Source organism: Canis lupus, chromosome 1, assembly GCF_048164855.1.
Source record: "Canis lupus baileyi chromosome 1, mCanLup2.hap1, whole genome shotgun sequence".
Classification (NCBI taxonomy): domain Eukaryota; kingdom Metazoa; phylum Chordata; class Mammalia; order Carnivora; family Canidae; genus Canis; species Canis lupus.
The window spans coordinates 96,574,202-96,596,587 of NC_132838.1; the positions used below are offsets into that span (position 1 = coordinate 96,574,202).

At 38.7% G+C, this 22,386-nt stretch overlaps 1 protein-coding gene across 4 annotated transcripts in view; it reads left to right on the forward strand.

The window, feature by feature from the left end:
* AUH (AU RNA binding methylglutaconyl-CoA hydratase) overlaps positions 1-22,386 on the forward strand; it is a 159,790-nt gene that overhangs the window by 6,303 nt on the left and 131,101 nt on the right. For all 4 annotated transcript variants that reach the window (XR_012037903.1, XM_072841108.1, XM_072841127.1 and 1 more), the window contains exons 2-3: positions 3,206-3,273; positions 3,382-3,469. Coding sequence is in view for 3 of the 4 variants with exons in the window: in XM_072841108.1 (XP_072697209.1) it covers positions 3,206-3,273; positions 3,382-3,469 (156 nt within the window). In the remaining variant the exon portion in view is untranslated. The remainder of the gene's footprint in view (positions 1-3,205; positions 3,274-3,381; positions 3,470-22,386) is intronic.

Genomic DNA, 22,386 nt, shown 5'->3' on the forward strand with positions numbered 1-22,386 from the left:
TGCTCTTGTGAACAAATAGTGTTTTGGCTGGGCAGTTAATGAGATAATATTTTTTTAGACATATTTGTTAAAATTAAGAATGCACATTCTCAGGCCACTTGGGTGGCATCCAACTCTTGGTTTTGGCTCACGTCATGGTCTCAGGGTGGTGTGATCAAGCCCTGTGCTGGACTCCGCACTCTGCATGGAGTCTGCTTGAGACTTTCTCTCCCTGTCCTTTTTTTTAAAGATTGTATTTATTCATGAAATACACAGAGAGAGAGACGCAGACAGACATAAGCAGAGGGAGAAGCAGGCTCAGACTGCTTCTCAGACTGGAGGATCACATCCTGAGCTGAAGGCAGATGCTCAACCAGAGTCACCCAGGCGTCTCTAAATAAATAAATCTTTTTTTTTTTTTTTTTAGATAATGCACATTCTGTTAGACCTAGAAATTCTACTTCTTGATACCTCCTGTCAGAAGTACACATCTGTAGAAAAGAAACCTTCAGGAATGTTCATTGCAGCATTGAAGTATTTAGAAAAATTTAAAACAGTTTATTTCTGGGATGCCTGGGTGGCTCAGCGGTTGTGCGTTTGCCTTTGTCTCAGAGTGTGATGCCAGGGTCCCGGGATTGAGTCCCGCATTGAGCTCCCTGCATGGAGCCTGCTTCTCCCTCTGCCTGTGTCTCTGCTTCTCTCTCTCTTTCTCTCTCTCCCTCTCCCCCTTTCCCTTGCTCTCTGTGTCTCTCATGAGTAAATAGATAAAATCTTTTTAAAAAAGTTTATTTCTTATTTTTTTCAGTTTTCTTTTTTTAAGGAAAATTTAGGTACAATTTAAATACTCATCAAAAGAAAAATAAATAATGGAAATTCACAGACTATTACTCATTAAGAAGAATGTCTTGATAAATATCTTTAAGGCTGAATTAAGTAGATAAAGGAAATATGTATGACCTATTTATGTAGACCAGCACCAACAGAAAATACAATCCCGTTTGTGGCAAATATCAACAACAACCAAAGCTGTAGTACACTATTCTTTATTTCTGTATGTAATGGCATTTTCTGGAAAGTACATACCAACAGATAATGATAATACTTTATTTATTGCATCAGAGTGTGTTAGAAGGAACAGTAACAGTTGAATGCTTATGTTGTAAACTTTATGTATATTTTATCATTGATTCTCACAACAGTCCCATGGAGTTGGAAAATATTAGTATTGGAATAGAGTAAGAAACTGAAGACCATAGAGGTTAAGTAACTTGCCCAAAGTCACACAGCTAGTAAGTGTTGGACTGGGATTTTGACTCCAGTAATTAGATGTCAGAACCTGCATTCTAAGCCTCTTAGTACCCTTAGAGTTGATATTGATGTGGGGCACCTCAAAGGCACTTTAGGTTCACTTTCATTCAAAACCAAATTCATAAACTCTAGCCCCTTCCATCCTCACCTTGGTTCTATTTTTTTTTTTTTTTTTTATGGTCTGTCTCTTGAAGATCATCTGTCATCCAGTTGGTGTGAAACCCTGGTAGCCACTCCTAATACCTTTCAGTGCAGTTAGTTCTCAGTCCAGTCAATCCAGATTTTACTTCTTGAGTGACTCCTAATTGCCTTCACTGTGTTCCTCACTCTGTTGAGCTCTGCCAAACCTGCTGGACTGCAATCTCCCAGTCTTATCAGTTTCTGCTTACAGGTTATTGGAGCACCATTTTGAATGATTATTTTATTACCGTTTGTTGTTTCTTCCCAGACTCTAGTACCTTGAGGGCTGAGCACTATGATGTGTCCTCAGGACAGTTGAGTCTGACACATCTGGTCTTACCCAGTTGGTTTTGTTCACGAGGTTGCAGAGGCTTGAACAGTGCAGCAACGTCATTGGTTCAAGTGTGGAGTTTGTCGCCACTTCTAGCTTCTCCGCTTCCAGTTGCTTCCATCTTTTCAATAGGATAAAAATACTGTCTCCCTCTTAGGTTACTGTGGGGGTCACATGGCTTCATGAGCATAGAGCCCTGGGAACGATGTCCAGAATGCACTACAGTACTCAAGTAGTGACAGCCGTCGTCCTGAGTCAGGGGACCTACCCAGCTCAATGGGAGGTTTCATGCAGAGCCATGAAACCAGTTCTAGATACCAGTTCTTCATGATTTTCTCCATGCTGAGATTGTTTGGGATTCTTGAAAATTTATTCTGTGAGCTGAAGTTTATCTTTGTACTTTCTTATTCAAATAGGTTTGTGGTTTCTTGCATAGGGAAGGCATGTGTACATTTGTCTTCAGTTTAACTCCGTTACAAAGAAGGATCCTATTCACTCCACCCCCAAGGAGGTGGAAGGCATTTCCCTATACAAGGAAAATTTGTGCTTACTCAGAGGTCAATCAAGGTCAAGTACAGGTTGTATAGGGCTTTGAATATCAGATAAGGTCTTTGAATGCAGATGTTTTGGAGACAAAGAATTTTAAGGAGGAGGTAGATTCTGTGCATAATGGTTTTTGGAAAATTTATTGGACTGAAGCACTTGGAATGGGATGGTGGGTTTCTGATAGACAAGTTAGGAGGGTGCGCTGGGCTTCGTGGGAGAAAGAATGAACTTTGCTTTTATAGATTGAGGTTGAATTACTTGGTGGACTGTATCTAAATGGAAGCATCTTCAGGTGAAGTACGTGGAACAGAGTCAGGAGAGAAACTTGGGGTGGAAATACTGAGAACCATGTAATATGACAAAAAGAGTAAATGGAATGATACAAAGTCCTGATACACTAGCAAAAACCTGATCCCACAAGGCATGCTGTGACAAGGATTGCTTAGCTGTTACTTCTGTAGGTACTTGAAGGTGATGACACCACATTTTAAATAGTACTCTGTAATTGAGAATTTTCACTAATAAGTACATTTAGTAAAATGTGCCATATTACCTTGGTGGTGCTTAAGAGAGAAATTGAAAGGGACATGATGTTAATAAAGTTCTTATGTAATAGGCAGAAGAAAAGAGGTGCATATTAAGTACTATATTGAACTTAATAGATATATTACATATACCACATTCTTTAAAAATAGGCTTATCTTGTAAAGGAGAGTAGACTCAAATAAGGACAAAGCTGTTGGTGTGAACCTGAAGGAAAGGGCAGATTTCCTAAGTCCCAAGTTAATTAGCTGTGTGTGTGGGAGTCTGTACCACGAATACTCACTAACTCAGATGCTTGTGCTGTTTTTTCTTGACTAGGAATTGTGGTGCTTGGAATAAACAGAGCTTATGCCAAAAATACATTCAGTAAAAGTCTGGTAAAAATGGTGAGTGTAAAGATTAAGCTGTTTGCTTCTAGTATTAAGATACATGTTGACATCATTCTGAAAGTGATTTTTCCTTTTTTTCTCCTTACCCTCCCTGTATCTGTTTAGCTCTCAAAAGCTGTGGATGCTTTAAAATCTGATAAGAAAGTGCGGACCATAATAGTCCGGAGTGAAGTCCCAGGAATATTCTGTGCTGGTATGTAAATAAATTTATTATGACATTGAACCATAGTCTAACTTTTCCTCAGCGATAACCCATTTTTCCATTATAAAGTGTTTGTGAGTAGAATTCTATTATGGACATTTTCTTTGTCTGTTTTTTACTGTTTTACAAGACAAAAAATGCTTTGTATTAGTTAAGAAACTTTTGCAACGTGTTGTTTTGGAAGTTGTTAAGATAATTCGAGCCATTAAAATATTTGTAATGCATGTGTAATATATATGAAAGATCAACTGGGAAGGAAGAGTTGAGTCTCCTACCTATAACAGTGTGCTCTGTGTTTATTGTTGCTTAAAAAATACTTTCTTTAAGTAGCAGTAGCTATCCCAGTAAAAGGTGTTAAGTATAGATAGACATTTGCTTTGGACATTGTTTATAGTGGCACCTACTTAAGTTTGTGTCCATGGATTGTACTTTTTTTTTTTTTAAAGATTTTATTTATTTATTTATGAGAGACCGAGGGAGGGGGGTGGGTGGCTGCCGAGACACAGGCAGAGGGAGAAACAGGCTCCATGCAGGGAGTCCGACCCAGGACGCCATCCCGGGTCTCCAGGATCACGCCCTGAGCGGAAGGCAGTTGCTCAACCACTGAGCCACCTGGGCTGCCCCATGGATTGTATTTTTAAATTGGCATCCATGGCAGCAAAAATTAAGATTTTTTCCAGCCAATTGTACTGTATTACCTAAAGCTAAAGATTAGGTTGTCTTATTCTTTCCGTATTTGTTATTTCTATGCCATGAAATTGAATAAATCCATGTCAACTAGTAAAATAGTAAAACTAGTAAATGTAGATGATGAAGGTAAATGCTGATAACGTGCAATATCATTGTCATTTACAAGTGAAAGAAGAAGTTGGCTGAGGCCTAAAAAATTTTTTTTGGTAAAAAATATGAGATAATCTGTTTTGGGCAATTAATCATTTGAAGGAATGACATAGAGCATTTTATTTATTAAACAAGCATCTATTAAACATTGAGAGTGTACCCAGAGCAATGCTGGGAACTCTGGAAAGTTTGCAGAGGTCTTTGTTGTGGCTGATAGGCCTCAGTTTCGTTCTTAAGAGTCCTCAGGCAGGGTTCATTCAACCTCTGTGGCTTCCACCCTAAAATACTGCAGAATTTTGTGGTATTTTAGGAAACATTCAGCGTAAATGAATTCTATTTTGGCTTTTAATGCATCGTGGCATACCTAAAAAGATTAGTTTTAACTCCAGTTGGGTGATGGGAGAGAGCATATCCTTAGCTGCCGGCGTGAGGGCCTTTTGCAGTATAGCTTTTGCTTTTTTACACATTGCAGGCAGGTAAGGCCATCGCCCCTTCTGGTTGTTGGGCACCTTGAGTGCTGGTGGAGTACGGCGCAGTGAGCCAATAAATGGTGGCCATTAATAATTTCTGTCAGGCTTTACAGTATGGAGAATTTACCGTGAGAGAACGGAATTCTTGGATGTGTTTGGACTGGGTGACTGAGTCCAACATGTAGATCCCCCGAGGGCTGCTTGGAGGCTTCTTGGGAAGAAAGGCCAGGAGCAGTTTGGAGGCCTTTAAGGAAGGCCCAGAGACATGAATCTTTTGAGGAGTGACAGTGATGTCTTCAGGGCAGAGCAGCGGTTCAACATTCAGTGTTACTTACTGAGGCTATAGGCATCTCTGTCTTTCTGTTGGCCACAGGCTTGGTGACCATAACACTGTAATTACTGGAAGAGTTTGGCTGTCCATTTGTTTTGCATCTTCACGTTATTAGTACTCTGAAAAAGCCTTTAATGCTTTAGAACAATTTACAGCTCTTTTTTTATGGGTTGCCTTCTTGGGAAAATATTAAGTAAATGCTTTTTTACCAGATTAACACGTTGGCCTTGACTACTGTTTTCCTGAGGGTTAATCACATTTATTTTCTTTGCTGTATGTGCTTTCTAATTTCTGCATGATCAGGATAATCTTCTGCTATATTTAACTCATGAGATTTGTTACCGTATTTTGTTAAAAAAAATCATTGTTTGAATTATAGAAAAATTGGGGCAAGTCATTTATTTTAGTAACTTGGTGTATATAATGGAACCATTCTTTAAAATTTTTCTGAAAGGTTTTTTTTTTCCTTACATATATTTGAAGGAGGCAGTCATTATTAGTATGTACACATTAACTATAAGCCAGTTAATAAAATCTCTTTGCAGAGTTATAATGAACACATAAGTTTTTCATAGTTTATACCAGTATAAAAATCTGAATTTAGTTAGGCCTCATTTATTATTGTTGCAGAATACAGACTTTTACATAATTAGAGCTTTAATTTCTATTCTGAAGTAGCAGTATTCAAACACAAAATGCTCAGAAACAGTGTCTTCATTTACTGGTTTTTCTCTTACTTCCCTAACCCTGCAAGTTACTCGTTTCCCTCTTCCCTTCCTACCCCACAAAGATTCCTTTTCTCCATCCATCTGGATTCCTGGGGCACCTTGGTTGTTTCCTGAAACTTAAAGCTTATACAGTGGTCTGGCCTCACATGTCTTGAGGATGGGAATTTCTTTTTTCCTTCTTTGCAAGTCATCTTTTGTATTCTGGGAACACAGCCTCAGTGGAGACTCAGCATGTAGTCGCTGAAATTAATCAGCCTTTCAATGGCTGTGATTCGGGGATTGTTGGGATGTGTCCACAGCTTCCCTCAGTTGTCTCAGATCACCCTCCTATTCACTGATAGTGTCTCTGGTTCCTGACTTTGGTTCATTCTTTTTACGTCCTTTTTCTGATATGCCAGAAAACAGATGATGAAGCACTATTAAAGTGATCCCTAAAAAAAAAAAAAAAAAAAAAAGTGATCCCTAGTGTGTAAAGTGATTTCCGACTTCTCCTTTAACTATACTATTTAAAATTCATAACCATATTCCAGTTACATTTAAATATTTAAAATCAAATTTGATTTAAAAAAATAGGTGGTAGGTCAAAATGTATGAAATGTATACAAAGAGAGAAGTCCTGCTCTTACCTCTGCTAAGTCTTCTAATAAAAATAGACATTTTGACTAGATTCTTTTTTATCCTTCCAGTATTTAATGGTAGAGATGTATACAAATATGCACACTGATGCACAGAGGCACCCAGTCCAGCGTTCAGGGACTACTTGGGGACAAGAGGGAGAGCACAGCGCGTGCTGGTGCCCTGGTGTGGGAAGCTGGTGCTGTGGAACAGGGCTGTGTGTATAGTGTGGGGCCCCGGACTAGGGCTGTGCGCTCCCCAGGAATACCAGGGATTCCCAGCATTACTCTCTTGTCCCCTCTGTGAAATAATTATCTTACAGTAATGAATTACAGTAACCAATTATATACAAAATAAATTTGAAAAAAAATCCCAGGCACCTAAAATTGTGACAATTGACCGAGTTTCTGAATTGTTACAACATCTGAGAGGAAAATCTTTAGAATCAGAAGATCTTGTTCAGATACTTTCATTTTACAGAAGCCCTGTGAGGTTAAGGGCCTTGTTGAAGAAGATGACTTAGTTGGAACTACTTCTCCTGACTTCCTAGAGCAGGGTTGTTTTGTTTTGTTTCTTAACTGTACCATGATGTCTAATGTTTAGGAATATGAGGTCTCCTTTTTAAATTCTGAAAATTTCATGTACTTACACATCATACTTGATTGAGAGGATATGTAATGTCAGAATGCCATTCTGTGTATAGTGTATTTAAGTGAATTTTCTGTTACTAACAATGATATTTAGATACAGAAAAGAAAACCATAATTATCACGAATGTACACAGTGTTTCCTGTACACTGTTTTCAGATATTGTCAGATACCATGCCATACCCTAGGCATAACTCCAGGTTGTGAATTCCCTTGTACTCTTTCTTGTAGGTTAGACATTACTTTGGGTTCATGGCCTGCCTGTATTTCTCTTAGAATATTGAGACATGTCATTTTCATAGTCAAAGCTCATCATGAAACACTGACTACATAGATCATATCAGAGATTGGCCAAAATCTATGTTGTCTTCCCTGCATGATCTAGGTATTATATATACATTTAAAACTTTTATCTTGTTTCTTACACACATACAGACACACTCATATCCACACACAAAGGAAACCTGAAATAATTCTACTTCACAATTTTAAGGTATTGTCTGTAATGAAATTATGAAAAAGTCTTTTGGCTGGGCTACAGAAGTTGATGTAAATGTGTAACTCTAATCATTTAGTTTTGTTCCCTGGTGTTCCAACACTAAGTAGCAAAGGCCATATATATTGTTTTTACCATAAATTTTTTGAAATGAAATTTTATGAGAAATTACTGAGAATAAAGATTTTTTTCCTTTGAAATTACTAAAATAGATTATAAACAATTCTTGGTAATTGATTCTTGTATGTTGAACTCTAAATTGAGTATTTCACCGAATTATACATAATAGTGCGGGGTTTTTTTGAAAGTAAATGTAGTTTTGCTTCTGCTTTTGAATTCTAGTAAATTATGATTTCACTAAAAACTTCTCACTAAAATTGTCAACATGCTGTATTGAATGTTGTGTGTAGTGTTCAAATGGAGACAGATGTCATGACGCAGACATGTGGGGGCTGCTGACTGATGAAGTTATCTGATTCAATTTTGTTTCAGAATCTCAGGTTAAGTTGTAGTTATGTATTTAAATGCTAGTCCCTTAGGAAGTTTGATAAATAAAGTGAAAGGATAGATATCCACAAATTCGTAATAGTTGAGCATAGGGTTCTTTTATTGTATATCATTTTTTATTTAAAATAATCTATTTTATTGAGGTATGAATTACTTGTAATAAAATGTACCAATTCTTGGGGCACCCGACTGGGTCAGGGTGAGGAGCATGTGACTCCTGATCTCAGGACTGTGAGTTTGGGTCCCATGTTGGATGAGGAGATTACTTAAATAAAATAAAAACTTAAAGAAAAAGTACCAATTCTAAGTATATAATTGCTGAGTGTTGACATTTAGACCATGATCACAATATTGATCTCTAGACCATGTTCATCACTTAAAAAGCTTTCTTGTGCCCATTTGTAGTTAATCTCTTCCCTTACTATGACCCCTTAAACAGCTCATTCTCTTGCTCTTACTATAGTTTTTCCTCTTCTGAAATGTTTTTTGGGGCAACTGCCTGGCTCAGTCAGAAGAGCATGTGACTCTTGAGCTCGAGGTTGTGAGTTTGAGCCCCAAGTGTTGGGTGTGGAGATTACTTAAATAAAACTTAAAAAAAAAAAAAAAAAGTCTTCTAAATGGAATCCTACTATAGGTGATCCGTTGTATTTGGCTTCTTTCATTTAGCATAATGCTTTCAGGTTCACTATGTTACATGGTTCAGTAGTGTTGTTTGCTGAGTACTCATTTTACATGCTGAGTGGGTTTACATTTGTCTGATGGCTAGTGGTTTTGAGCATCTTTCCTGGTGCTTTTACTGTCACTTTATTGTGTGTGTTTATTCAGGTCTTTTCCCCATGTTTTTATCAGATGTCTTCTTACTGAATTGTAGACTTCTTTACACATTCCTTGTGCAAAGCCTTTATCTGATAAATGTTTTGTATTTTCTCCCATTCTATGACTAGCCTTTTTCTAACAGTTTGTTTTGAAGAATGTAAGTTTTTATTTGAAGTTGCATTTATCCATTTGTATTCTTTTATGGGGTTTGTACTTACTTTGTGAATTCAGAACTATTATCTTACTCTGGAGCACAGAGACTCTCTCAAACTATGTTGTCTTCTAGAAGGTTTTTAGTTATGTTTTACACATAGACCTTTAATGCATTCTAACTTAATTTTTGTATATGTTACAAGATGTGGACTTGGGTGTTGTGGTATGATAAAATATGTGTGTGGTCTTTGCCCCAGATTCTTGGCACAGAACTCCTAAAACTCAGGGAATTTCCTGAATAAGAGTGCCCTTTGTATACTAAAGAGTTGGCTCAAGGCTGGGGGTCCAGGGGTCCCTAGATAGCTTTAGGGTGGGGCCTGGTTGCCAGAAGAATCTATCAAGGGATTAAAGGGTTAGAACTTTCAGTGCCACTCTCCCAGCCTCAGGAGGGGAGAGGAGCGGGGGGGGGGGGGGGGGTTGAGTTCAGTCACCAAAGGATTTGGTGCCTGTGTAATGAAAACTCTGTAAGAACCCATAAACAATGGGGAGTTTCTCGATTGGTGAACACATCAATGTTTTCGGAAGGTGCTGTGCCCAGAGAGGTCATGTAAGCTCCATGTGCCCCCTCCCTCTTACCTTGCTCTATATATCTCTTCAATTTGGCTGATTCTGCCTGAGTCATACCCTTTTTTTTTTTTTTTAATTTATTTTTTATTTATTTTTTAGTCATACCCTTTTAATAAACTGGTAAATAGGGGGCGCCTGGGTTGCTCAGTCCATTGAGCATCTGCCTTTGGCTCAGGTCATGATCCCAGGGCCCTGGGATCGAGCCCTGTGTCGGGCTCCCTGCTCAGTGGAGAGTCTGCTTCTCTTTCTGACCCTCCCCTGCTCTTGTTCTCTCTCTCTTTCTCTCTCTCTCTCTCTCTAATAAATAAAATAAACCTGGTAAATATAAGTAAAGTGTTTTCCTAAGTTCTGTGAGTCATTCTAATGAATTACCGAACCTGATGAGGACTTTGTGGAAACCCTTGAATTTACAGCTGGTCAGTTAGAACTTTGGGTACCTACTGAGACTAGTGATCAGCATCTGAAGTGAAAGCAGGCTCATGGGCCTGGGCTCTTAACCTGTAGGGTCTGTGCTAACTTTAGGAGTTAGCATCAGGATTGAATTAAATTATTGGGCACCATTTTGGTGTGGATAATTGGAGAACTGGTGTGGAACCCCTTGGAACCCTATCCCGCCCCCGCCCTGCCCCAATCTGGTATCAGGAGTAGGATTTGTTAGATTGACTCACAGACTCAGGAAGGTGCTTTACTTCCTGTTACTGGTTTATTACAAAAGATAGAATCCAGGAGCAGCCAAATGGTAGAATGCATAGGGCAAGAGTGGAGTGGAGGGTGCTACTGAGCTTCCATGCCCTTTTGGCATACCACTCCTAATGAATGTGTCCAACAACCTGAAAACTACCTTTTTTTTTTTTTAAAAAAGATTTATTTATTTATTTATTCATGAGAGATACAGAGAGAGAGGCAGAAACACAGGCAGAGAGAGGCAGAGAGCGAGAAGCAGGATCCATGCAGGGAGTCTGACATGGGACTCGATCCTGGGTCTTTAGGATCACGCCCTGAGCCGAAGGCATGCGCCAAACTGCTGAACCACCCAGGCATCCCTGAAAACTCCCTTGAACCCTATTGTTTATGGGTTTTTATGGAGGTTCCATGACATAGTCATGATTGATTGATTAAAACATTGGCCTTTGGTGGTTGAAGTCCATCTCTGTCCCCATCCTGTCCCAGAGGTTGAGGGGTGTGGCTGAAAAGTCCAACCCTCTAATCATGACTTGGTCTTTCTGGTGAGCAGCCTCCATCCTGAAGCTATTCAGAGGCCCTCCAACAATCATCTCATTAGCATAAACTCAGGTATGATTGAGGGGCTCGTTATGAATGAAAATAGAAAACACTTCTATCGCTCTGAATATTTCAAGGATTATTAGAGCTCTGTGCCAGGATCCTGGGAAAAGGACCAAATGTATTTTGTATTGTATCACAGGTTTTAAAAAATATTTTTTTGCATATGCATATCCACTTTTTCTAGTTCCAATGATTGAAAAGATTAACTTTCCCTCCATCAAATTATCTTAGGACTTTCTAAAAAATCAGTTACTGTATATATGTGTTATACCCAGGCTATCTATGCTGTTTAGTCTCAATTTGTACAAATCTTGGAAATATTTGGTGAAATTTATTCCTAATTATTTCATAGTTTTTTGATCCTAAGTGACATTTCCTAATTTAGGCTTTTGATTTTTTTATTGCTAGCATGTGGAAATACAATTGATTTTCATATACTGACCATATATCCTGCAACCTTATTAAAAACTCACTTTTTAGTTCTGAGAATCTTTTTTTTTTTTTTTTGTAGATTCCTTGGGATTTTTCTACATAAGTAGTCATTTCTAGACAGTTTTACTTCTTCCTTTTTGGTATGTTGGCCTTTTATTGTTTCTTATTATATCAGTTGGGACCTTCATTACATGTTGAATAAAGCTAGTGAGAATGTCCATCCCAGCCTTCTCTCAGCCGGAAAGAGAAGACGTTTAGTCTTTTCACCAATTAGTATACTGTTCGCTCTGGTTTTCTCAGAAATGTGCTTTTATTAGGTTGAAAAGGTTCTGTCCTAGTTTGCTGAGGATTTTTTTTTTATTACAAATAGGTGTTGAATTTTGTCAAATCTTTCTTTTGTGTCTATTAAGATCTTCTTTTTTTTTCAATCTCTTTAAAAATGGTAATTATCAATTGATTTTCAGCTGTTGAACAACCTTGTATTCTTGTAAGGAAAGCTTCTTGGTCATTGATTTGTTACTTTTTACCTATTGCTAGATTTGATATGTTAACATTTGGTGGAGGAATTTTGCAACTGTTCATGAGGGAAATTGAGGTATAGTTGTCTTACAATGTTGGTTGTCTGGTTTTGGTGTCAGGGCATTGCTGCCTCATGAAATGAATCGGAAAGTGTTCCAGTTTTGTTTCTTCTATTCTGCTGAAGAGGTTGTATAGAATTGGTATTATTTCTTATGTAGTTGCTCAGTAAAATTCACCAACAAAGCCATCTGGTCCAGTTTTCTCTGTGGGAAGATTTTTAACTATGAATTTAATCTCTTTAGTAGATACAGGGCTATTCAAATTATCCATTTCTTAAGTTTTTGTAATTGGTATCTTTTAAGGAGATTATCTGTTTTATCTAAGTCTTCAAATTTATTGGGATAAAGTTAATAATATTCACTTATCTAAGACTGACTGACTTTATAGAGATAGCTTTCATTTTTGATGTTGATAATTTGTATCTTTTTCATAAATTCAGGTAAAACATTTATTACTTTTCCTGATCTTTTCAAAGAAGTGGCTTTTCATTTCATTGGTTCATTTCTTTCCTCTGTTTTGGTATTAATTTATTCCTTATTTTCTGGCTTCTTAAGGTGGAAGCTAAGATCATTGATGTTAAACCTTTTTTCTTTCCTAATATGAATTTTTAATATTATAATTAATTTTAATTTTTTAAAAAATATTTTATTTAATTCATGAGAGACACACACACAGAGAGAGAGAGAGAGAGAGGCAGAGACATGAGCAGAGGGAGAAGCAGGCTCCATGCAGGGAGCCCAACGTGGGACTTGATACGGGGTCTCCAGAATCACACCCTGGGCTGAAGGTGGCGCTAAACCGCTGAGCCATTCTGGCTGCCCATTTTAATTTTTTCATTTGAATGTGCCAGAGATACCATTAAAAAGAACCCAGAGTGCTCATGGCCTTTCTGAGGAAGTAATAATTATTGGTTGTTGCTAATTCATTTCTAACCCTATTTCCATTAAATAAATTTCTTATGTAAGGGGCACCTGGGTGCCTCAGTTGGTTGAACATCTGCTCTTGATTTTGGCTTATGTGGTGCTCTGAGGGTCCTGGGATTGAGCCCCACATTGGGCTCTACAGTCAGCAGGGAGTCTGCTGGAGATTCTCTCTCCCTCTGCCCCTCCCCTTGCTCTCTGCCTCTCTCTCTCTCTAAAATAAATACATCTTGGGCAGCTCTGGTGGCTCAGTGGTTTAGCGCCGCCTTCAGCCCAGGGCGTGATCCTGGAGTCCCAGGATCGAGTCCCACGTCAGGCTTCCTGCATGGAGCCTGCTTCTCCCTCTGCCTGTGTCTCTGCCTCTCTCTCTCTCTCTCTGTATCTCTCATGAATAAATAAATAAAATCTTAAAAAAATAAAATAAAATAAAATAAATACATCTTTAAAAAAATATTTCCTAAGTAATATTTCATGCTCTATAAGTATTGTTTTCTTTTTAAGAAATAGGAAGTACATATTAGTAGTAAACTGCTGACTTACCCTTTGCCTTGCCCCTCTGTAGCATGTGTCTTGCAGAGTAGCTCAGTTGATTAACCTGAAGGATCACCTCACTCCCCTTCTTCAGCCACTCCTCAGAAATCAATTGCATGGTGGATGAATAATGCCCCCCCCCCCCAAAGTTGTCCATGTCCTAATCTCCAGAACCTATAACTGTGACCTTACATGCCACAAGGGACGTCAGACATCTGAATAAGTTAGAGATCTGAGATTATCCTGGATCATTTCGTGGACCCAGCATAAAGACAAGGGTGTGTGTGTATAAGGGGGAAGAAGGAGGGCTGAAATCTAGGAGGCAGAGGGTGATGGGAAGGTCATAGTGGTGTGGGGAATGGCTGTGAGCCACGGCGTGTGGACATGAGCCACAGTGTGTGGACAGCCTCAGGGAGTTGGGAAAGGCACGGCACCTCACCCTCTTGGAGCCTCCAGTTTACACTTCTGACCTAGACCTGGAGGAAGACCCCACGTGGCCAGCAGGTACCAAGTGCATAAAGTCTCCCACCCCATCTCCCACCTTCCTCCCTCTCGTCGGCTCCACCTTCATCTCCTCAAGGCAGAGCTCATTCTCCTCTCAGACTGGGTTTCCTTAGCTTGGAGGGACCTCTGCACAAATGTCATCTCCTTGGAGAGCTGCTGCCTTGTCATTTTAGCCTTGCTCCCCCCACCCCCGCCACAGTTTGCTATTTTAGCTTCTTCTCGGCACTTTTCAGTTCCCAAATTTATTTTTTACTTGTGATTTTGTGATCAGTCTGCTTCTCCTGCAGATGTGCTGATTCCCGGGAATTAGGGCAGGGGCCCCTCATCAGAACAGTGCCTGGGATCACTGGGTGGCTCAGTGGTTGAACACCTCCCTTCCGCCCAGGGCGTGATCCTGGAGTCCTGGGATTGAGTCCCACATCAGGCTCCCTGCATGGAGCCTCCTTCTCCCACTGCCTATGTATCTGCCTCTCTCTCTGTGTCTCTCCTGAATAAATAAATAAAATCTTAAAAATGAAAACAAAACAGTGCCTGAAACTTTGAAGGTACTGAACCAGTAATCGTGGGACAAGGAATGGAAAGGTTTTGGCTGTTGAGGAAGTAACATGTGTTGAGCGTCTTGGTTAAGTGAAATAAGCTTGTACTTTGCCACAGTGCACGTGTGGTGGCTTGTGGGTAGAGGAGAGTGACTCGTTCAGGTTCTGTCCTCTCACTCTCTCTTGTTAAACGGACCCTTCTAAGCTGCAGACATGTCCAGAGGAGCAGAGCTGCCTCTTTTGGGGAGGGGAGAGAATGGGCCCCTCCAGAGGTGGGCAGCTCAGCCAGAGGTGGCTGGCCTGGGCTCTTGTCTCTCAGGGCCCCTCACCAGGCCTGCTTAGTGAGGTCATGCTGCCTTCAGCGGGATGGAGGGCGCTAGAGGCCAGAAAAGTTCCTCCATGTGGAAAGCCCCGTTACATGGCTACAGGAGGCCAGGGGTTGTAATTCAGCCTGTGACCTGGGTCAGGGTCCTTGGAGCTCCAGCACTTAGGAGCAAATCAAATGTTTGTCACTCTGCTCCTGGCAGTTGATATTTAGCAGCACAGCTTGCTTTTTGAAAGATTCCCTTGGGAACCAGAGTTAGTCTAGACTAAAGTTCAGCAGACTTTTTCAGTAAAAGGGCCAGATATTTTAGGCTTTCTGGACCTCTTACAGTCTCTATCATGTCTGTCTGTCTGTCTGTCTATCTATCTATCTATCTATCTAGTTTTGTAAAAAGCTTTAGAAATAATGATCAATTTTAGCTTGGGGACCACTGGGCGCAGACTGGCCTGCAGGCTTACTCCTGGTCCAGACTTGATTTCTTTTTCCTTTTTGCTGGTCCAGGTCTGTTCCCTGGGACCTGGCCTTTCAACCTGCAGCTAGAGAAGCCAGGCTGAGTTCCGTTGAGCTCCACAGGAAGATGCTAGATGCCTGGCCCATGGAGACTATGTCTCTAAACATACAGTGAAAGTGCCCTTTTTTCGTATGCAGTTGATGAGTGATCCTGCAGAAAGCTCTACAACTTGCAGTTGTACAAATGCTATGTGTAGTGAGAGTGGCATTTGGGGCCACTGTCAGTTAGGATCATCTTCTGTTCCTGAAAGCCCCCTAATTAGAATTTCCATTTGAATAACTTAGGACTTTCAGGGCAAAATAAGATTTGAGAGATGGAGGTAGTCAGTATTTTCATATTCTCTAAAATAAAAGTAAAGGCCACATGATTAATAAATTAAATATCAATATAATGTATTCACTAAAACACTTATAAAAATATCATGTACTTTCAGTTGTTTTGTCTTTCTCACTATAAACTTTTGGTGATTTTCTTCTCTTTAATTGTATGAAATTATCTGTGGTTGGTTATATTTGTAACAGATATGACCACCCCTACGTGGTGTTTTTCTTAAAGTGTTGTTTGTTCTAGCAGGTGATCATGCTCCTGGAGGATCCGCCTGACCCTTTTGAAGCTTATTTTTAAAGCTTCTGATATCTTTACTGAGTGCCCAGAGTGTTCTGTACATTTTCTCAGTTCCTGCTGGTCATAAGGTGAACACCAGTAGTTGTTCACACCGCAGCTCCCTGTTGATGTTCTTTTGTTGATAACTGCCTATGAACGGGCAGTTCAGTTTAAAGCTTAAGGGAGCCCAGTACAGATAGGGGAGCTCTTTCTCTGAGTGATTCCTCCCCGGTTTCCTTTTCTACAGATTCCATCCACCCACCGTCCTTGAACTCTCATCCCCATCTATCAGCCAGACCACTCTACTGGCTCTGTTTAGGCCCCCCTGCCTTGCACCCCATCCTGTAAAGCACCCTTAGAAAGCTGGGCCAGTCAGTGGGCTCCCATTCAGTCTGTCACTACTGTTGATCAGCATCTGAAAGAAGTTTCAAATATTAGAAGGAAGAAGGGCTAATGCAGAGTCACTCCATTATAGTCAGAGCTCAAAGTTTTCATTTCCCTTTCGTGGGAAATGGTGTTTAAGAACCAGGATCTGGGTGCTAACCGTGCTCAGTATCCCTTGGTGTTTTTGTCTCTAGGTCCTTTTACCAGATAGAGCTAAGAGCTGCTTAGATAAATGAATTATATTCCATTACATATGTGTATATACTCCCATCAGTGTTTGTATTTATATAATGATATGTATTCTACCATTACAGCATCATGCAGAATAGTTTTACAGCCCTGAAAATCCTCTGTGCCCTACCTATCAGTGCTTCCCCCAACCCCCTGGCAACCACTGATCTTTTTTACTGTGTCCATAGTTTTACCTTTTTCAGAATGTTATACACTGTATAGCCTTTTCAGATTGGCTTCTTTCATTTAATAATATGCATTGAGGATTCCTTCATGTCTTTTCATAGCATGATAGCTTATTTCTTTTTATTGCTGAATAATATTCTACTTTATAGATGTACCACAGTTTATTCATTCACCTACTAAGACATCTTGGTAGCTTCCTAGTGTTGGCAGTTACGGATAAAGCTGCTGTAAATATAAATGGCTGTATACAGATTTTTAAGCAGACACAAGTTTTCAGCTCTTTTGGATAAATAAATACCAAGGATATCCGGCTTGTGTGTTAAGAGTATGTTTAGTTTTATAAGAACATGCTAAACTGTCTTCTAGAGAGGGTATCTCATTTTGCATTCCCACCAGCAATGAATAAGAGATTTTGTTGTTCTGTGTTTTTGTCAGCATTTGATGGTGTCAGTGTTTCAGATTTTGGCCATTCTAATAGGTATATGGTGGTGTTTCCTTGTTTTAATTTGCATTTCCACGATGACATGTGATGTAGAGCATCTTTCATATGTTCTTTTCCAGTCTGTATATCTTTGGTCAAGTGTCTGTTAAGGTCTTTGGTCCAGTTTTTGTTTTGTTTTTAAGTAAGCTCCACGCCCAGCATGGAGCCCAACATGGGGCTTAAACTCAAGACCCTGAGATCAAGACCTGAGCTGAGATCAGGAGTCAGATGCCTAACCAACTGAGCCACCCAGAGGTCCCATTTGGCCCAGTTTTTAATTGAATTGCCTTTTTATACTTGCTGAGTTTTAAGAGTTCTTTGTATATTTTAGTTAATAGTTCTTTATCAGATATGTCTTTTGCCAGTATTTTTTCCCGTTCTGTGGCTTGTCTTTTCATTGTCTTGACATTATTTACAGAACACAAGTTTTAATTAAGTACAGCTTATTCATCATGTCTTTCATGGATCATGACTTTGATGTTAGATATGTACTTGGATCTAGACTCAGTTGGGAAGAACTGACATCTTGACAATATGGAGTCTTCCTATTCATGCATATGGACTATCTCTCCAACTGTGTAGTTCTTTGATTTTGTTCATCAGTTTTGTAATGTTCTTTTATAGATATTTTATGAATTTTGTTAGATTTATACCTAAGTATTTCAGTTTTGGGGGTGCTAATATGATACTATGTTTTTCTTTTCTTTTTTTTTTTTAAGATTTTATTTATTTATTCATGAGACAGAGAGAGAGAGAGGCAGAGACATAGAGAGAGAAGCAGGCCCTCTGCAGGAGCCCGATGTGGGACTCCAGGATCATGCCCAGAGCCAAAGGCAGATACATGCCCAACTGCTGAGCCACCCAGGCATCCTGTGTTTTTATTTTCAAATATTGAAAAGTGATTGACTTTTATATGTGAACTTGCATCTTCCAATCGCTTATTCCAGGAATTTTTTTTGTTGGCTCTTGGATTTTCTACATAGTAGACAATCATGTCATCTGTTAATAAAACTGCCACTTTTTTATTTTTTTATTTTCCTTCCCAGTCTATATTACTTTTTACTTTCTTTTCTTGCCTTATTGTATTAATAAAGATTTCTAGTATGGGGCCAAAAAGGTGTGGTGAGAGGGATATCATAATGGGAAAACTTGCCTTTTGCTTGATCATAATGGGAAAAGTTTTGAGTTTCTCACCGTTAGTTATATTAACTGTAGACATTTTATGGATATTCTTCATCAAGATGAGAAAATACCCATCTATTTCTAGCTTATCAAGAATGTATATCATGAATGGGTTTTGAATTTGGTTGTATGCTTTTTCCTGCATCTATTAATAGGGCCATGTGATATTTTTGCTTTTTGTAGCTGCTGATGTGGTAGATTACTTTGATTGATGTTTGAATGCTGAACAGCCTTGCATACCTAGGATAAATCCCACTTAGTTGTGGTGTATAATTTACTTTGAAAAAGAAGATTAAAACTCATGTTCTCTTGCGATTACTGTGAGGGTTCATTGAACCTTTTTTCTGAATCTAAGAATCATTGTGGGTTCTTGTTTCATATTACTACCAATATTAATAATTTCATCTAGAAATGGTTTTATTATTACTTACCACTGATTCCCAGCTATACTGAGAATGACTATAGTAAGAAAATGGAAGAATGATGGAACTGCACAGAAAAATGATGGAGTAGTCTGATCATTGCTTTTTGATTGCATTGCCTCAAGAATTGCATCATCTTTTAAAAATATAAATGAAATCTGGAGGCACCATCTTTCTAGTCTTTCTTAAAGCTTTTATTGAACACATTTAAGTGTTTAGAATTTTTAATTTTCTACCTGTAATGGGCAGGAGTAGAAAGTTGACAGAGGAAGATATTTCTTTTATTTATTTATTTTTGAGGAAGATATTTCATAGTTATAAGATGAATAAAATAATCATCAAAAGAGACCGTCACTTCTAAACATGAAGGTGCAGTTGAACATATACGTGAAATTGTAGACTATGAGTTATCAGATGACAATATCCTAGATGAAATTTCTCAAAATCAAGAACCAATGACTGAACAGTTTATTTCTGTGATTTATATAAAGGAAATGTAGAATTTGCATTCAGTTTGTCACTTGGTAGGACAGACTTCCTTATGCAATAGTTTGTGACAAGTACTTGGATATCCTATTTTGCTAAAAGAATGGGTGTCAGTATTCTTGTATTTCACGTAATGTTTGTGCATGATCTTTTACTTGATACAGCTTGTAAGGGGAAAGTGTTGAAGACTAGTGTGTGTACAGAGGTGATAGGAAGGGAATAGATGGTGTGGAAATGAAAACAAATCATTGACTTTGTCATTTTAAGATTTATACATCTAAAAGTGAAAGTATTTTACAATCAAGTACAAAGAATATGGCTGTCGTAACAAAATTGTGAGCTGTCAAAATTTTCAAAAGCCCTGCATTTCTACAATGCAAGTTCAAAAAGAACTCCAAATAATGATCATCTACTAGAGATATATTTGAAATCTGGTGTCAGTTTTTATAAAACTATGTATATGTTCCAGGTCCATAAGTGTCAGTTGAATGACAGTTTTGTTAAGTGATGTACTCCTTCTCATGTGTGTGTATTTGAGTGTATATCCATACATATGTATGTATTTGTAGCGTGTGTGTGTATCCACATATATGCAGATGTAAGAAAATGTAAAAATATGGGTTTGGTATATTTATGTTTGGACTAAAATGTCAAATTTTCTTTTTCATTTTTCTTCTATTTTTCTGAAAATTATTTATAAAATGACCTAAATATTAAATAAAATACAAAGGGTTTATTGGCCCTAGCTGATAAAGGGTGTTGGTAATTTCTCTTGTTCTGCTGAGGGTTAAGGTAATGTACCTGAGTGGATCATTGCCCTCAGCAGTCGACATTTATGCGTTCCTTTCAAGAAACACATGGAATATTCATGAAAATTAACCATCTGCTTGGTTGTAAAACCTCTACAGATTTTAAGGGCTGTGTTCTGTGACTGCAAGCAGTTAAGATAGAAGTCATTTACAAAAAGGTAATTAGGAGAAGTCTCCATACATTGGGAAATTTAAAATAACTTCTAAATAACTTAGAGCTCATCCAAGAAATCTTAATGTAAATTAGAGCATGTTCAGAATTACATTCTAACAAAATACTTTAAATATTGTGTAATATCTTAAGGAAAGAGTAAAGGCTTGATATGAATAAACTGAGAATCCAGCTTAAGAAATGACACAGATAGCTACAGGCTAAATTTAAATAGGCCAGAAGGAAGGAAACGAAGGTGAGCATATGCTTATGATGCAGAAAACACATAGTAAGTAGGGAGGATAATAAAGCCCAAAGCTGGTTCTCTGAAAATTCAAATGGTCACACTTCTGGTAAAATTAAATCAAGGGTGGAAAAACAGACTAACAATGCTCAGATTGAAAAAAGAGGCCATAGATATCAATTCCACAGACATTAAACTGGTTAGATAATGTTTGTCAATAATACCAATAAATTTGAAATTTTTAGGTGAAATAGCTAAATTGTTGCAAAATAAAAGTTAACAAAAACTGACCTAAGACATAGAAAATTGACTAATCCCAGAACAGTGAAAACACCTGGCCAGATGATGGCAGAAAGATGTTCTACACAGATGAATGGAACAGATCATTCCAATCTCATATACGTTCTTTGAGAAAATGACAAAAGAAGGACCTTTGGCCACACACCTGTTGTGAGGCTAGGCTAACCTCAGTACCAGTACCACACTGGAGCAGTACAGGAAAGGAAAAGTAGACTGGTCTTCTGGTCTAGATGGACACCTGCCCGGGACACTGGGAGCATCTGCTCCATCTGGCACCGCAGACTGAGCTGCCTGGAAATCCTTAGTTATCTTGAGCTGCTGTTTGGGTTGAGTGGGGGTGATAAAAACCCTTCTGAGGGTAGGAGCAAGAAAGACCCAGGTGGTTTGGATTGACAGCAGATGTACGGACACTGGCACAATTCGGAAGTGTTGACACAATCATATGAGCTCTACAGATCCTGAGGCATTTCTTCTTTTACTGTGGAGCAAAAGGCAATTTAAAGCTACCATTTCTTATTCATTAGATGGGCAGAACTTAGCGGTGCCAGTCCCACGGGATGAAGTGGAGCAGTGCACTGCTGCTGGCAAGGTGTGGAGTAGAAGTACTTTGGAAAACAGTTTGGTAGTCACTTGTAAAGACTGCTGTCTCCATGCATATGATCCGGCCACTACAGTCCAAGGAAGATGACTTAACACAGTGATTCGCCAGACTGCGGTAGGGATATTTCTAGGCATTCAGGAGGAACAGCTAGTTTTTGAAGCATCTTGTTGATACACGGTTTACATACGTAGATGTTCTTTCATGAGACTTCTCAGGCCGGTCTGTGGGTTATAGTTACTCTTTGCCATCTTCCCTGTCATAGCTGTCCTTGCATTTCACATATCAGTCCAGATCTTACGTGCTTCCTTGCACCAGGGAGGAAAACAAAAGCTTCTGAATTGCCAACAAGAGGATTTTTGAAAATAACGAATGTTGAGAATTATAACTGGGATCCTGTTCTTATTCTGGCAGTTTCCAATTCTTTGCTTAATAAAGCTCATATGGAATTATTAAATGCTTCTTGGTTGTTGTATGATTTTTGAAGAGTTGGCTCCAAAGGTACTGAAAAAATTGGGTGATGTTGCTGAAGTAGAACTCCTTTATGAGAGAAAATTTTCTCCATGTTACTAAACTTGATAATGAACCCTGCCTCATTCTAGCAAAAATGCTTTGCATACGTAGATGTATGGAAGGAGGGGAGATAGTTCCAGGGATCTCATTGAGATACATTTCCAATACAAGTTTGCTTTTAATATCTGATAGTTATCAGATGTGCATTCTATTTATGCTTTAATCAGTTGTGCGATAGTTAATACTTGTAATGAAGTCAGTCCAGAGGAGAAGTTTTAAAGTTAGTGTTTTACCATAGTTACAGGAAATTTAATAAAAATTAATTCAATCCATATACATATTTCATTGCAAAGGCTTGTGATAGAGGAATCAAAAGGTTTTTTTATGCATAAATAGTGATTACATCAGAAAAAATAGTTCTAGGAAAGTGGTGTAGAAATAGTTCATACAGAAAAGGAATGCTGT